At 45.6% G+C, this 18,158-nt stretch overlaps 1 protein-coding gene across 5 annotated transcripts in view; it reads left to right on the top strand.

The window, feature by feature from the left end:
- scn5lab (sodium channel, voltage gated, type V-like, alpha b) overlaps positions 1–18,158 on the top strand; it is a 473,466-nt gene that overhangs the window by 199,003 nt on the left and 256,305 nt on the right. For all 5 annotated transcript variants that reach the window (XM_070881666.1, XM_070881669.1, XM_070881665.1 and 2 more), the window contains one exon: positions 9,177–9,312. In XM_070881666.1, the coding sequence (XP_070737767.1) occupies positions 9,177–9,312 (136 nt within the window). The remainder of the gene's footprint in view (positions 1–9,176; positions 9,313–18,158) is intronic.

Here is an 18,158-nt window from a genome sequence, read left to right as displayed (position 1 = left end):
ATTGGTACCAACGACATAGGTAAAAAAAGGGATGAGGTCCTACGAAACGAATTTAAGGAGCTAGGAGCTAAATTAAAAAGTAGGACCTCAAATGTAGTAATCTCGGGATTGCTACCAGTGCCACGTGCTAGTCAGAGTAGGAATCGCAGGATAGCGCAGATGAATACGTGGCTTGAGCAGTGGTGCAGCAGGGAGGGATTCAAATTCCTAGGGCATTGGAACCGGTTCTGGGGGAGGTGGGACCAATACAAACCGGACGGTCTGCACCTGGGCAGGACCGGAACCAATGTCCTCGGGGGAGTGTTTGCTAGTGCTGTTGGGGAGGAGTTAAACTAATATGGCAGGGGGATGGGAACCAATGCAGGGAGACAGAGGGAGACAAAAAGGAGGCAAAAGCAAAAGACAGAAAGGAGATGAGGAAAAGTGGAGGGCAGAGAAACCCAAGGCAAAGAACAAAAAGGGCCACTGTACAGCAAAATTCTGAAAGGACAAAGGGTGTTAAAAAAACAAGCCTGAAGGCTTTGTGTCTTAATGCAAGGAGTATCCGCAATAAGGTGGATGAATTAACTGTGCAAATAGATGTTAACAAATATGATGTGATTGGGATTACAGAGACGTGGCTCTAGGATGATCAGGGCTGGGAACTCAACATCCAGGGGTATTCAACATTCAGGAAGGATAGAATAAAAGGAAAAGGAGGTGGGGTAGCATTGCTGGCTAAAGAGGAGAGTAATGCAATAGTTAGGAAAGACATTAGCTCGGATGATGTGGAATCTATATGGGTAGAGCTGCAGAACACCAAAGGGCAAAAAATGTTAGTGGGAGTTGTGTACAGACCTCCAAACAGTAGTAGTGATGTTGGGGAGGGCATCAAACAGGAAATTAGGGGTGCATGCAATAAAGGTGCAGCAGTTATAATGGGTGACTTTAATATGCACATAGATTGGGCTAGCCAAACTGGAAGCAATACGGTGGAGGAGGATTTCCTGGAGTGCATAAGGGATGGTTTTCTAGACCAATATGTCGAGGAACCAACTAGGGGGGAGGCCATCTTAGACTGGGTGTTGTGTAATGAGAGAGGATTAATTAGCAATCTCATTGTGCGAGGCCCCTTGGGGAAGAGTGACCATAATATGGTGGAATTCTGCATTAGGATGGAGAATGAAACAGTTAATTCAGAGACCATGGTCCAGAACTTAAAGAAGGGTAACTTTGAAGGTATGAGGCGTGAATTGGCTAGGATAGATTGGCCAATGATACTTAAGGGGTTGACTGTGGATGGGCAATGGCAGACATTTAGAGACCGCATGGATGAATTACAACAATTGTACATTCCTGTCTGGCGTAAAAATAAAAAAGGGAAGGTGGCTCAACCGTGGCTATCTAGGGAAATCAGGGATAGTATTAAAGCCAAGGAAGTGGCATACAAATTGGCCAGAAATAGCAGCGAACCCGGGGACTGGGAGAAATTTAGAACTCATCAGAGGAGGACAAAGGGTTTGATTAGGGCAGGGAAAATGGAGTACGAGAAGAAGCTTGCAGGGAACATTAAGGCGGATTGCAAAAGTTTCTATCGGTATGTAAAGAGAAAAAGGTTAGTAAAGACAAACGTAGGTCCCCTGCAGTCAGAATCAGGGGAAGTCATAACGGGGAACAAAGAAATGGCGGACCAATTGAACAAGTACTTTGGTTCGGTATTCACTAAGGAGGACACAAACAACCTTCCAGATATAAAAGGGGTCAGAGGGTCTAGTAAGGAGGAGGAACTGAGGGAAATCTTTATTAGTCGGGAAATTGTGTTGGGGAAATTGATGGGATTGAAGGCCGATAAATCCCCAGGGCCTGATGGACTGCATCCCAGAGTACTTAAGGAGGTGGCCTTGGAAATAGCGGATGCATTGACAGTCATTTTCCAACATTCCATTGACTCTGGATCAGTTCCTATGGAGTGGAGGGTAGCCAATGTAACCCCACTTTTTAAAAAAGGAAGGAGAGAGAAAACAGGGAATTATAGACTGGTCAGCCTGACATCGGTAGTGGGTAAACTGATGGAATCAATTATTAAGGATGTCATAGCAGCGCATTTGGAAAATGGTGACATGATAGGTCCAAGTCAGCATGGATTTGTGAAAGGGAGATCATGCTTGACAAATCTTCTGGAATTTTTTGAGGATGTTTCCAGTAAAGTGGACAAAGGAGAACCAGTTGATGTGGTATATTTGGACTTTCAGAAGGCTTTCGACAAGGTCCCACACAAGAGATTAATGTGCAAAGTTAAAGCACATGGGATTGGGGGTAGTGTGCTGACGTGGATTGAGAACTGGTTGTCAGACAGGAAGCAAAGAGTAGGAGTAAATGGGTACTTTTCAGAATGGCAGGCAGTGACTAGTGGGGTACCGCAAGGTTCTGTGCTGAGGCCCCAGCTGTTTACATTGTACATTAATGATTTAGACGAGGGGATTAAATGTAGTATCTCCAAATTTGCGGATGACACTAAGGTGGGTGGCAGTGTGAGCTGCGAGGAGGATGCTATGAGGCTGCAGAGTGACTTGGATAGGTTAGGTGAGTGGGCAAATGAATGGCAGATGAAGTATAATGTGGATAAATGTGATGTTATCCACTTTGGTGGTAAAAACAGAGAGACAGACTATTATCTGAATGGTGACAGATTAGGAAAAGGGAAGGTGCAACGAGACCTGGGTGTCATGGTACATCAGTCATTGAAGGATGGCATGCAGGTACAGCAGGCGGTTAAGAAAGCAAATGGCATGTTGGCCTTCATAGCGAGGGGATTTGAGTACAGGGACAGGGAGGTGTTGCTACAGTTGTACAAGGCCTTGGTGAGGCCACACCTGAAGTATTGTGTACAGTTTTGGTCTCCTAACTTGAGGAAGGACATTCTTGCTATTGAGGGAGTGCAGCGAAGATTCACCAGACTGATTCCCGGGATGGTGGGACTGAACTATCAAGAAAGACTGGATCAACTGGGATTGTATTCACTGGAGTTCAGAAGAATGAGAGGGGACCTCATAGAAACGTTTAAAATTCTGACAGGTTTAGACAGGTTAGATGCAGCAAGAATGTTCCCAATGTTGGGGAAGTCCAGAACTAGGGGTCACAGTCTAAGGATAAGGGGTAAGCCATTTAGGACCGAGATGAGGAGAAACTTCTTCACCCAGAGAGTGGTGAACCTGTGGAATTCTCTACCACAGGAAGTAGTTGAGGCCAATTCACTAAATATATTCAAAAGGGAGTTAGATGAAGTCCTTACTACTCGGGGGATCAAGGGGTATGGCGAGAAAGCAGGAAGGGGGTACTGAAGTTTCATGTTCAGCCATGAACTCATTGAATGGCGGTGCAGGCTAGAAGGGCTGAATGGCCTGCTCCTGCACCTATTTTCTATGTTTTCTATGTTTCTATGTTTCTATGCTGAGCCAGCTACTCTGGATGGCAGTCGGCGTGCTGTGCTACAGTTGTACTGTCAAGAGGTGCTGTAAGACTATAGCATGTTTCTTCGTCTCATTTTCTGCTAATAACTATGCTTGCAAACTGCTCCAAGCTGGCTGAACCTGGCTTGACCATTTTCTAGTGACCCACAAGGCTGTGCGAATTCAAAAGGCTTTTTAACACCTCAGAGCTGCGAGACACTTGTCTGAGAACTGTGGAAAAAGACTGTCCAGGAGATAAGAGAATAAAAAACCTATTCATCATGTGAGAGAGTATCCCTTTGTTTTAAACCTAGACCATTGCATACACGGTGGGTAAACATCCAGAAAAAGAGTATAAAATGGCTGTAACACGTGAGATCACATACTGCAGTCAGGAGAATTGATAACCTGGTCCGTTACTAAGGAAATCACGGAGTTAATTTCTGATTGTTGACCACGGCTGGAATTAACCCTCTGTGAGTGTCTTTGCTTTCAATTAATCACTTAGCACACAGACAATTTTAACCGTTATAAGGGATTTAATGGGATAGGTTAGTGTGGGCTAATAATTAGAAATTATTGTGCATTTGATACTATTGTAAATTGCTTGTGCTTCTTTTGATTACTCTTAGTAAAGTTAACCCTTGGATACATAAGAACATAAGAAATAAAGCAGGAGTAGACTATTTTTTCCCTCAGGTCTGCTCATACATTCAATAATCTCATGGCTGATCTGATCTCACTTCCCCACCTGCTCCCCAGAACCCTTCACTCCCCTATCGTTCAAAAATCTGTCTCCACCTTAAATATATTCAATGACCCAGCCTCCACAGCTCTCTGGGGTAGAGAATTCCAAAGATTCACGACCCTCTGAGAGAAGAAATTCCTTCTCATCTCTGTTTTAAATGTGCGACCCCTTATTCTGGAACTATGCCCCCTAGTTCTAGATTCCCTCATGAGGGGAAACATCCTCTCTGCATCTACCCTGCTAAACCCCCTCAGAATCTTATACCTTTCATTAAGATCACATTCTTCTAAACTCCAGTGACCAAAGGCCCAACCTGCTCAACCTTTCTTCATAAGGCAACCCCTTCATTTCAGGAATCAACCTGGTGAACCTTCTCTGAACTGCCTCCAATGCAAGTATATCCCTCTTTAAATACGGAGACTAAAACTATGCAGTACTCCAGGTTTGGTCTCACCAACGCCCTGTACAGTTGTAACAAGACTTCCCAACTTTTATACTCCACCCCCCTTGCATTAAAGGCCAACTTTCCATTTGCCTTCCTGATTACTTGTTGTACCTGCATGCTAACATTTTGTGTTTCATGCACAGGGTCCCCCAGATCCCTCTGTACAGTAGCATTTGTAATCTCTTTCCATTTAAATAATAATGTGCTTTTTTATCCTTCCTACCAAAGTGGATAACCTCACACTTTCCAAATTATCTCCATCTGCCAAATTTTTGCCCACTCACTTAAGCTATCTATATCCCTTTGCAGATTTTTTGTGTACTCTTCACAACTTGCTTTCCCACCTATCATCAGCAAATTTGGCTCCATTACACTTGGTCCCTTCATCCAAGTCATTCATATAGATTGTAAATAGTTGAGGGCCCCAGCACTGATCCATGCTGCACCCCACTAGTTACAGTTTGCCAACCTGAAAATGACCCATTTATCCTGACTCTCTGTTTTCTGTTAGTTAGCCAAACCTATATCCATGCTAATATGTTACCCCCCATTCTGTGAGCTCTTATCTTGTGCAGTAACCTTTTATGTGGCACCTTATTGAATGCCTTCTGGAAATCCAAATATATGCCATCTACTCATTCCCCTTTATCCACCCTGCTCGTTACATCCTTAAACAACTCAAGCAAATTTGTCAAACATGATTTCCCTTTCATAAAACCATGCTGACTCTACTTGATTGTATTATGTTTTTCTAAACGTCTTGCTACTACTTCCTTAATAATGGACTCCAGCATTTTCCCAAAGACAGATGTTAGGCTAACTGACCTATAGTTTCCTGTTTTCTGTCTCCCTCCTTTCTTAAATAGGGGCGTTACCTTTGCGGTTTTCCAATCCGCAGAGACCGCTCCAGAATCCAGGGAATTTTGATAGATTACAATCAATGCATCCACTATCTCTGCAGCCACTTCTTTTAAGACACAAGAATGCAGGCTATCAGGTCCAGGGGACTTGTCACAATAGTTTGCCTAGTACATTTTCTCTAGCGATAATGATTGTTTTAAGTTGCCCCCAATAGCCCCTTGATTATCAATTATTGGGATGCTTTTAGTGTCTTCTACTGTGAAGACCGATACAAAATATTTGTTCAAAGTCTATGTCCTTTCCCTGTTTCCCATTATTATTATTATCATTAGGGATGAATGAAGAAACATCCTGTATTGTTCTGTCTCACAAGTCTGAACTTGGTAAAGTGTAGAGTCAAGACAGGATTGTATTATGGTCAGTCTTGACTCTGTTTGGTGGAAAGAAAAAGACAAAAGCTGACAGGCTAAAACCTGTCCTTATAAAAGATAAGCCTTACCGATGGAGGTGTCCACGCTGACAAGTGCGGACACTGGGTCAGGGCAGGGTTGAGCTGGTCTGCGATGGGTTAAGTTGTCTTTCTGATATTCACTGGTTTGGCTCACAGATGAAGAGCACCTGTGGAACTGTAGCCCAGCAACACATTAGCATCTTTCGGAGGTGGAGGGGGGGAGGGGGCGGGAGTGGGATGGTAAAACTGTTTCAATGCAGCAAATTGCTGTCGAGAGGAGTTACTTTTGTTTAGTAGGTGACTGCAGCAACTGTCTTGTGCACAGTAAGATCCTACAAATAGCAAATTGATCTGTTTTTGGCACTGTCGGAATGAATTTTCAAAGAAATGCCACAGAGTCCTTAATGACCACCAAATCTGTTGGAAACAGCCTTGGTTTACAGCTTCACCCAAAGGATGGCATCTCTTACAGTTGCACTCGCTCTCTTACAGCTGAGCACTCTCTTGCTACTGCACTGAAGCATCAGCCTAAGTTACGTGCACAAGTTCGGAAGGTGGGCTTGAACCCTTAACCTTCTAACCGAAACAAACTGATACCTCAATGACAGCTTAGTGGATTGGCTGGCCATAACAGTTCCTGAGCAGCCGAGTTCTCCCATTGCCCTGGCCAATATTTATCCCTCGACCGACGCTCACAACAGATGATCTGGTCATTTGTTTCATTGTTGTTTGTGGGACCTTGCTGTGCACAAATTGGTTGCCGTTTTTCCAACATTACAGCAGCGACTTCAAAAAGTACTAATTGGCTGTAAAGCGATTTGGGATGTCCTGAGAATCATAAAGTTATAGAATGATACAGCATAGGAAGAGACCATTCGGCCCACTGTGCCTATGGTGGCTCTTTGAAAGAGCGATTCAATTAGTCCCACTCCCCTGCCCTTTCCCTATAGCCCTGAAAATGTTTTCCCTTCAAGTATTTATCCAATTCCTTTCTGAAAGTTATTTTTGAATCTGCTTCCCTGTCAGGCAGTGCATTCCAGATCATAACAACTCACCATATAAAAGAATTTCTCCTCATCTCACCTCTGGTTCTTTTGCCAATGACCTTAAACCTGTGTCCTCTGGTTACCGACCCTTCTACCACTGGAAACAGTTTCTCCTTATCTACTCTATCAAATCCCTTCATGATTTTGAACAGCTCTGTTAAATCTCCCCTTAACTTTCTCGGCTTTAAGGAGAACAACCCCAGCTTCTCCAGTCTATCCACATAACTGAAGTCCTGCATCCCAGGAACCATTCTGGTAAATCTCTCCTACACCCTCTGCAAGGCCTTGACATCCTTCCTAACGTGTGGTGCCCAGAATGTTCCAGCTTGGACCTAACTAGTATTTTATAAAGGTTTAGCATAACTTCTTCACTGTTGTACTCTATGCCTCTGTGTATAAGAACATCAAAACACTAGATATAGGAGCAGGAGTAGGCCATACGGCCCCTCGAGCCTGCTCCTCCATTCAATAAGATCATGGCTGGCCAGATCATGGACTCAGGTCCACTTCCCTGCCCGCTCCCCATAACCCCTTATTCCCTTATCGGTTAAGAAACTGTCTATCTCTGTCTTAAATCCATAACCCCTTATTCCCTTATCGGTTAAGAAACTGTCTATCTCTGTCTTAAATTTATTCAATGACCAAGAATCTCGTATGCTTTGTAACAACCTTCTCAACTTGGCCTGCCACCTTTAAAGATTTGTGTACATACAACCCCCCCCCCCCCCCCCCCCCTGGTCTCTCTGTTCCTGTACATCTTTTGAAATTGTACTATTTAGTTTATATTGCCTCCCCTAATCTTCTGACCTCATTCTTCCTGAGGTCATGAAAAGCAGTATATAAATGTAAATTTGTTCTTTTTCTTTCTCTCTCTTTCTCTCATCACATCATACCTCCTTGAAACATAAGCAATTGGGCAGGAGGAGAGAGTCATTATTACATTCTTAAACCACTGAAACATAAGGGAACATGTCATTTTTGAAGCTGTTGAAAATGAATAATAGACACAGGCACGCAGTCTGTCCAGTTGATGCTTGAATGAAAGGTTGATGGAATCAATGATGGAGAGGTTACACCAGGAAATCAGTTGTTCAGTGTCACAAGCAAATTACTGCAGATACTGGAAATCTGAAATAGAAACAGAAAATGCTGGAAATGCTCAGCAGGTTAGGCAACATTTGTGGAGAGAGAAACAGAGTTAACGGCCCAGAAATCCCGGTCGGCTGCTTCCCGCGGGCGATCGGGTAAAAGACTTTTGAAAAGATGCGCACTTACCTTATCCTGCTGCACCCACACAAGTTCTCGGTACTGAGGCCTCCACTGACTGCGAGTCGCAGCGCGTGCACATCAGGATGTGCGCAGGCCTGGAGCTGCAGTCACATGGCTCTGGACAGCCAATCAGGTAAAGTATGTTCTCATTCATCATAATGGGTACTCTGTAAGTTGGAGTTCCCATTATTATGAATGAGAACATCCCCTCCCCCAAACACCCAAAACACTAATAAAAAATAGAAAAAATATACCACATATTTTTATTAATTTAAATTAAAGTTATTTATGTATTTTAAATATATATATATATTGTTCCGAATTTTTTTAAAGTTTTTTTAATTATGGTTTAAAATAAACTTTCCGTAATGGGGAGGGTTTATAACAATAAAATGTGTTTTTATAATTTTATTTTTAAAATGTTCTTGTGTATTTTAAAACTCTTACGCCTGTAAAAGTGGGCTATATGCCTGCTTTTATCAGGCACAAGAGTTTTCAGGACATTTGCTGGGCAAGATATGGGTAAATACCGCAATCTTGCCCTTGCAAATGTCCTCGCTCCCAAGATACGGAAGATCTGTCAAGCTCCAGCTTGACAGATCGGAAAAGCCGGTTTTCGGTGCGCGCGCATTGTGCGCTGAAAACCGGCTTTTGCGATGCCTTCCCGGGTCCGTACACACTCCGTACGGACCCAGGGAGGCCGGGATTTCTGCCTCAACATTTCAGGTCGATGACCCTTGATCAGAAAGGGTCATCGGTTAACTCTGTTTCTCTTTCCATAGATACAGCCTGACCTGTTGAGTATTCCCAGCATTTTCTGTTTTTATTTCTGTTGTTCAGTGTCTGTCTCCTGATAGCTTAAGCAGGGATTTTTTTGTGAGGATATCATGCTCCAGGATTAACTCTGTTCTTTGTTTCTCCTGAGCAGTCTTCCCAATCGGAAAATGAAATGAGTAAGAAGCATTTGCTGACAGATCATCGTATCTCTGTGAGTTACCTGGAGGAGTCACATCAAAGAGAGCGGGCAGTCAGTGCAGCTAGTGTCCTTACCAACACCATGGAAGGTAAGACCAACGGTGAGGGTAGGGGCTTGGAAACAAAGGCCTTCCTTGAGGTTGGGAGGGGATAGACGGGTGGCTTGCAAAAGGACCTGTTACACTTATCCTCTTCCCTTATGCTGCATTACCCAATGGTGGAGGATATTTTGTCCTGTGTTGAACTGGTGCCATTCATTCGACAGTGTACTGCGCCGTGTATTCGCTTTGTACAGTGCGGCCAAGGTAGCTGCATTGCCACGGAGCTCCTCCTCCTCCTTTGGTGCCCTGTGCAGTTACTGAGGAACAGACACATTTGCTAACTCAGTCCCTTCCTTTATTGATTGATAATTAGACCAATAATCGAAAACGCATAATCGCAAATTCTAACCTGCCCCGGCCTCCTTTTAGATAAAACTGAGAAAATGCTTTGCCTAATAAACAGAAAACGCAGCTGGCGCTAGTTTCATTCCTGAACAGCTGTCAATTACCCAATTTCAGCTAAAAAAGAGTTTCATTTGTGACACATGTGGAGTTTACCAGCAAAAAGGCAAACTCTCTTTGTTCAGATTAATCCAGCACAGATTGACTCAGTTCAGATTGACTCAGTACAGTTTGTGTGAAGAATGCAGGTTGTCTCAATTTGATTGGCATGACTATTTATACGACTTAATCTTATTGACGATCTCATGTTCTTGCACCGGTTACGAGGCAGATAAAGCTGAATCAGATTTACTTGTGCCATGATATCACTGTGTCAATCCAGCCGAATTAACCTATGCTTGGACTGTATAAAAAGGAAGGTTATGCTTGAACTGTATAAAACACTAGTTAGGCTACAGCTAGAGTACTGTGTGTAGTTCTGGTCACCACATTACAGGAAAGATGTGATTGCACTAGGGAAGGTACAGAGGAGAATTACAAGGATGTTGCCTGGACTGGAGAATTTTAGCTATGAGGAAAGATTGGATGGGCTGGGTTTGTTTTCTTTGGAACAGAGGAGGCTGAGGGGAGACCTTATTGAGGTGTATAATATTATGATGGGCCTAGATAGAGTGAATAGGAAGGATCTATTTCCCTTGACAGAGGGGTCAACAACCAGGGGCCATCGATTTAAAGTGGTTTAGAAGGGATTTGATGGGACTTTTTTTCACCCAGAGGGTGGTGGGGGTCTGGAACTCACTGCCTGAAAGGATGATAGAGGCAGAAACCCTCACCCCATTTAAAAAGTACTTGGATGTGCACTTGAAGAACCGTAACATACAGGGCTACGGACCTAGTGCTGGATAGTGGGATTAGGCTGGGTAGCTCTTTTTCGATCGGCATGGACACGATGGGCCGAAATGGCCTCCTTCCGTGCTGTAAATTTCTACGATTTTATGCTCTGAATTGGTGCTCATCTGAATAGATCAGCTGCAGCGATTTAATAGATAGAATCATAGAATCATAGAAAGATACAGCATCGGAGGCCATCATGCCTGTACCGGCTCTTTGCAAGAGCTATCCAATTAATCCCACTCCCCCCTACGGAGATAGACAGATTCCTGAGCGATAAAGGATTATGGGAAGCGGGCAGGGAAGTGGAGCTGAGTCCATGATCAGATCAGCCATGATCTTATTGAATGGCGGAGCAGGTTCGAGGGGCCAGGTGGCCTACTCCTGCTCCTATTTCTTATGCCCTGCAACTTTTTCCCAGTTCAGGCATTTATCCACTTGCCTTTTGGAAGTTGGTATTGAATCTGCCTCCACCGCCTTATCAGGCCACGCACTCCAGATCACAACAACTCGCTGAAGTTAGCCTCAGTGTTTCAGGGGCAGAGGGGTGAAAATCGGCCAGAGACCTTGCTATCTGCTGACCTCTTTTATAAAAAAAAAAGACTTACATTTATAGAGCTCCTTTCACAACCACCAGATGTCTCAAAGCGCTTTACAGCCAATTAAATACTTTTGGAGTGTAGTCACTGCTGTAATGTGGGAAACGCGGCAACCAATTTACGCACAGCCAGCTCCCACAGACAGCAATGTGATAATGACCTGATAATCTTTTTTTTTTGTTATTTAGGTTGAGGGATAAATATTGGCCAGGACACCAGGGATAAATCCCATGCTCTTCTTCGAAATAGTGCCATGGGATCTTTTATGTCCACTTGAGAGAGCAGACGTTGGTTTAATGCCTCGTCCTGAAGACGGCACCTCCGACAGTGCAGCGCTTCCCTCAGCACTGCACTGGAGTGTCAGCCTGGATCTTTTTTTTGAACCCACAACCTTCTGACTCAGAGGCTCTTCTGGAGTATACATGGATGGCGGGTGAGGATGTGGGCTGGACTGCAGTCGCCCCCACGCCCACACTGCCGGCTGGACAGCTGCCACGTGTGCTGGGTGTCAGGGGACTACCAGCGTCTGTGGAACTGCACCCAGAATAAGTCCCCGTCATTAAGAGAAAAGCAGGAAAGAAAGGTGGAAGGGGAAACAACACAATTAAAAAGAATGACCAATAATAGGCAGAAAAATATTAAGATCGGTGTTTAACTTCATCACGATTATTCACAATTATAGATATATATTTTTTTTTTTTTTAAGTGAAGGGGTAGGCGGTGATGGAAATGTTCCCCCTGACTTTCTTTTTGGTGCGTGAGCCCTTTAACGGGCTGCGTGCCCCATTCAAATTTTTGACCATACGCGGCTTCTCCCGCGTAAAAGCGCGTAAACGTTGTTTGATGCTGACATTCGCTCTTTGAACTCTGCAGTTCTGTCGCTACAGTTCTGCCTCGAAGGCAGAACCCGTTGAAGAAACGATGGAATGCTTACATAGTCTTTCAATGGGGTAGGAATAGCTGACTGGAGGGGGAGGGGGGGGGGCGCTCAGGGTGTTACTACCTGACACTTCAGATGTCAAGTAGTGAGAAGCAGCAATGAGCAAAGCAAACAGCTGAACTGTGTTGCCAGATCAGGACAGTGTAGAGTAGGTTTGTCAGGGGCAGGCTTTACGTGCCGATGGAAGGGGTTACCATGCACGGTTGTATCCATACATTTGGCAAAGCCTTGTAAGAAAGTGTAGGATAGGGCAAAACTGCTGCTGCTCCGATAGGTTTCGTTAATTTAGGTCATTGGAATTAATGGCCTGAAAGTACTTGTGTGACCTGTAAAGGCACAATAAGTGGACACTTATCCTCATGCGGTTATCCTGGTCCATATATCATCCCTGAAAGGTTCAGCCGCAACTTAGGGATCTGGGTGTCGCACAAACACCTCCAGGGGTTAGCAGCTTGTAATGGATTTTGCATAAAGGTTGGCTGATATCAGAGTGTAGCTATATTGGGATCAAGTTACTGTAGAAATTTCAATGCCAGACTCTGCACCATAGTCCCCAAGTGTAGCTAAGGTTCCACATAAAACCCAGTAAACTAGGGTGACTTACACAGACTGTGAGTGGTGCAGAACTAGAATCATAGGCCGGAATTTTCCCCAGGTAGGCGGGTTGGTGGCGGTGGCAGGGGGCAGGGGAGAGAGAGGTGGGCAGGAATTCCGGGAGGCCGTGTTTCCCTCAGGCCTTGCTAACTTTAATGGCAGGGCCTGATTGGAATGCGAGGACTTCGGATTCTCACCCGCAGCCAGCCAGATTGAAAGGCGGGTTGGTTGCGGGCCTGGTAGGCATCAGAAGCATGGGGGAGGGATAGCGAGAGGAGGATGGACAATCGGCAGGGGTCGGGATTGGCGTGGGGGTGGGGGGGGAGATGCATTGGTATGGGTCGGGGATCGGGGGGGGGGGGGACAGGGCATTGGTATGGGTCGGGGATCGCGAGGGGGAGAGAGAACATTGGCAGGGGTTGGGGGTCGGGAGGGCAAGCGAGCATCGGCAGGGGTCGGGAATCGCGAGAGGGAGAGAGAACATTGACAGGGGTCGGGGGTCGGGAGGGGGAGAGAAAGCATTGACAGGGGCCAGGGGTCGGGAGGGGGAGAGAGAGCATTGACAGGGGTCGGGGGTCGGGAGGGGGAGAGAGAGCATTGACAGGGGTCGGGGGTCGGTGGGGGAGAGAGAGCATTGACAGGGGTCGGGGGTCGGGAGGGGGAGAGAGAGCATTGACAGGGGTCGGGGGTCGGTGGGGGAGAGAGAGCATTGACAGGGGCCAGGGGTCGGTGGGGGGAGAGAGCATTGGCAGGGGTCGGGGGTTGGGAGGGGGAGAGAGAGCATTGACAGGGATCGGGAGTCGGGGGGGAGAGAGAGCATTGGCAGGGGTCGGGGGTCGGGAGGGGGAGAGAGCATCAGCAGGGGTCGGGAATCGCCAGAGGGAGAGAGAGCATCGGCAGGAGTCAGGGGTTGGGGATTGGGAGGGGGGAGAGAGAGCATCGGTTGGAGATCGGGGATTGCGGTGGGCGGGGGATGTGGGGGGGGGGGGACGGCTCTGGATCGCGGGAGGAGGGATCAGCCAGGAATCTGCTGGGGTTCGGCGGGGGAGGTGGGTGAATGAGGATCAAAGGTGGTCATTTTTAATACTTTAAGGTGCCAAACGCACCCATTTTTTTTTAGGAGAAAATTCCGGCCTTAGAATCATAGAAATTTACAGCACGGAAGGAGGCCATTCGGCCCATTGTGTCCGCGCCGGCCGACCAAGAGCTCTCCAGCCTAATCCCACTTTCCAGCTCTAGGTCCGTAGCCCTCTAGGCTACAGCAATTTAAGTGCACATCCAAGTACTGTTTAAATGGGGTGAGGGTTTCTGCCTCTACCATCCTTTCAGGCAGTGAGTTCCAGACACACACTGGGTGAAAAAAGTACTCCTCAACTCCTCTCTAAACCACCCCCCAGTTACTTTCAATCTGTGCCCCCTGGTTATTGGCCTCTCTGCTGAGGAGAATAGGTAAAGGTGCGAATGGAAAAGATGTCAGGGTGTTATTACTTGACACTTAATATGTCCAAAAGCAATCAGGAAGGCTAATAGAATGTTGATCTTTATCTCCTATCTCGGCCTTTATATCCTGACAAAGTAAATCTAGAGTAGCAGTTACAGGGAGCATAAGTTCAAACTGGTGAATGGGGAAATTTAAGACTATTGTCAGGGAGACACGCGGGCAGTTAAAGTGGTAAAAATATTGTCAACGCATGGAATAGGCTTCCCGAGTTTATGTCGATCTTCCACAAGAACACAGGAAATAGGAGCAGGAGTAGACCATTTGACCCCTCGAGCCTGCTCCGCCATTCAGTAAGATCATGACTGATCTGTTCCACTTCCCTGCCCGATCCCCATAATCCTTTATTGCCTTATCACTCAAAAATCTGTCTATCTCCACCTTAAATATATTCAATGACCCAGCCTCCACAGCTCTCTGGGGCAGTGAATTCCACAGATTTACGACCCTCTGAGAAAATAAATTCCTCCTCATCTCAGTTTTAAATGGGCGGCCCTTATTCTGAGACTATATCCCCTAGTTTGAGTTTCCCCTATGAGTGGAAATATCCTCTCTGCATCCATCTTGTCCAGCCCTCTCATTATCTTATATGTTTCGATACGATCACCTCTCATTCTTCTGAATTCCAATGAGTAGAGGCCCAACCTACTCAACCTATCTTCATAAGTCAACCCCCTTATCTCTAGAATCAACCTAGTGAACCTTCTCTGAACAGCCTCCAATGCAAGTATATCCTTCCTTAAATACGGAGACCAAAACTGTATGCAGTACTCTAGGTGTGGCCTCACCAATACCCTGTACAATTGTAGCAGGACTTCGCTGCTTTTATACTCTATCTCCCTTGCAATAAAGGCCAACATTCCATTTGCCTTCCTGATTACTTGCTGTACCTGCATACTAACTTTTTGTGTTTCATGCACAAGGACCCCCAGGTCCCTCTGTACTGCAGCACTTTGCAATTTTTCTCCATTTAAATTATAATTTGCTTTTCTATTTTTTCTGCCAAAGTGGATAACCTCACATTTTCCCACATTATACTCCATCTGCCAAATTTTTGCCCACTCACTTAGCCTGTCTGTATCCCTTTGCAGATTTTTTGTGTCCTCCTCACACATTGCTTTCCCACCCATCTTTCTATCATCAGCAAACTTGGCTACATTGCAATCGGTCCCTTCATCCAAGTCATTAATACAGATTGTCAATAGAGTTCCGGCCAATGCTCCGAGGAAATTCAGCCCCTAGGAGCCGTTCAAGAGTCAGTCGGCTGTTGTGACGGTAGACTTCGTCTCCATTTTCTGAGATGGACCTATTGCCTTCATCCCTGTACATGTTTGTTTTGTGATCCTGCGCGCATAGTGTAGGAGGTTCATCGTTAAACATTGAGAAACCTGTCTGAGGGGCCAAGGCCCATCATTCAAGATGCCGCCAAGATTCGAAAGAGTTGGAAGGGGGACACAATAAATCAACAACAACAACTTGTATTTATATAGCACCTTTAACATAGTGAAACGTCCCAAGGTGCTTCATAGGAGTGTTATCAGATTAAAAATTTTACACCAAGCTGCATAAGGAGAAATTAGGACAGGTGACCAAAAGCTTGGTCAAAGAGGTAGGTGTTAAGGAGCAGCTTGAAGGAGGAAAGAGAGGTAGAGAGGTGGAGAGGTTTAGGCAGGGTGTTCCAGAGCTTACGATCCAGGCAGCTGAAGGCACGGCCACCGATGGTTGAGCGATTATAATCAGGGATGCTCAGGAGGGCAGAATTGGAGGAGCGCAGACATCTCGGGGGATTGTGGAGCTAGAAGACATTACAGAGATAGGGAGGGGCGAGGCCATGGAGGGATTTGAGATTAAGGATAAGAATTTTGAAATCGAGGTGTTGCTTAACCGGAAGCCAATGTAGGTCAGCGAGCACAGGGGCGATGGGTGAGCGGGACTTGGTGCGAATTAGGGCACGGCAGCCAAGTTTTGTATCACCTCTAGTTTATGTAGAGTAGAATATGGGAGGCCAGCCAGGAGTGCGTTGGAATAGTCAAGTCTAGCGGTAACAAAGGCATGGATGAGGGCTTCAGCAGCAGATGAGCTGAGGCAAAGGTGGAGATGGGCGATGTTACGGAGGTGGAAATAGGCGGTCTTAGTTATGCTGCGGATATATGGTCGATAGCTCATGTCAGGGTCAAATATAACACTAAGGTTGCGAACAGTCTGGTTCAGCCTCAGACAGAAGTTGGGGAGAGGGATGGAGTCAGTGACTCGGGAACGGAGTTTGTGGCGGGGACCGATAACAATGGCTTCGGTCCTCCCCATATTCATTTGGAGAAAATTTCTGCTCAGCCTTGGAGGCGGTGCAACAGAGGTTCACTAGATTGATTTCTGGGATGAGAGGGTTGTCTTATGATGAGAGATTGTGTAGAATGGACCTATATTCTCTGGAGTTTAGAAGAATGAGAGGTGATCTCATTGAAACATTCAAGATTCTGAGGGGATTGACTGATGCTGAGAGGTTGTTTCCCTTGGCTGGAGAGTCTAGAACTAGGTGGCATAGTCTCAAGATAAGGGGTCGGCCATTGAAGAACGAGATGAGGAGGAATTTCTTCACTCAGAGGGTTGTGAATCTTTGGAATTCTCTGCCCCAGAGGGCTGTGGATGCTGAGTCTCTGAGTATATTCAAGGCTGAGATAGATATATTTTTGGAGCGTAGGGGCATCAAGGGATATGGAGATCGGGCGGGACACTAGAGTTGAGATCGATGATCAGCCACGATCTCATTGAATGTCGGAGCAGGCTCGAGGGGCAGTATGGCCTACTCCTGCTCCTAATTCTTGTGTTCTAATCCACAACTGGATGTGTGTAAGGGTGAGAGGTGATGTTATTTCAACATGACAAGGATACAGGGAGGAGGAAGGGATATGTAGGAGAGAGAATTTCCAGCTTATGAGGAACAAGAGAGAGACAATGCACAGGGGAGCAACATTAATTCAATCAAGGGACAGGAAAGGCTGTAACAGAGAGAGAAGTGCAAATATAAAAATGCTTTGTTTGAAGATGAATATTGGAATACCACCTTTGACATGCATTGTAGTGCTAACTGGAAAGATCATTCCGCAGAGTTGATGTTGGGAAGCGGGTACTTATGCGGGAAGTGGGGTGGGAGTGGGAGACATACTGAGCGTGGAGACTTGGTGTTGGGAATTTATATCAACAACTCGTGTTCCGAAGCTCAGTATAACACAACAGGGCCAAATACCCCCATTATATTTTATGCCAGAAGATCAAGTTCAGGATCAGAATAAACTTGAAAGCCTAAGGATGGACCAAAGTTTTTTGGTTGAAGCAGAACTTTTTAAAATTATTATTATTTGCTCACGGGGTGTGGGTCTCGCTGGCAAGGCCAGCATTTATTGCCCATCTCGAATTGCCCTCAAATGGTTTTGCTAGGCCATTTCAGAGGGCAGTTAAGAGTCAAACACATTACTGTGGGTCTGGGTCCCGAGTCACTTATAGGCCAGACCGGGTAAGAACGACAGATTTGCTTCCTGGGGGACATTAGTGATGGATTGTTACAACAATCCAGCAGTTACATGGGCACCATTACTGATACTAGCTTTTTTATTCCAGATTTATTTAATTAACTGAATTTAAATTCCCCAGCTGTAGGAGTGGGATTTGAACTCAGGTCAACAGATTATTAGTCCAAGGTTCTGAATTACTGGTCCAGTACATTATCACTGTGCTACTATTCCCGAATAGTGGAACAAGCTCGAGGGTTCTGAATGGCCTACTCCTGTTCCTAGCATGCCCTGACTGCAGAAACACTTATCATTTGATGCAATTCACTCACATCGATGTGAGTTGAAGCCAATGGACGATAGAGTATTTTGCAATGTTTTCAAACCTTCCAATTAATTTTCTTCTCTTTTGTTTTACTTTCAATTTTTTTTTAAATTGTGAGCCGTCACTTAAAGGGGAGGGC

This window comes from Pristiophorus japonicus, chromosome 5 (genome assembly GCF_044704955.1).
Source record: "Pristiophorus japonicus isolate sPriJap1 chromosome 5, sPriJap1.hap1, whole genome shotgun sequence".
Classification (NCBI taxonomy): Eukaryota; Metazoa; Chordata; class Chondrichthyes; family Pristiophoridae; genus Pristiophorus; species Pristiophorus japonicus.
Note: the sequence above shows the minus strand (reverse complement) of the source record. Positions and strands in the feature narration are given on the sequence as shown.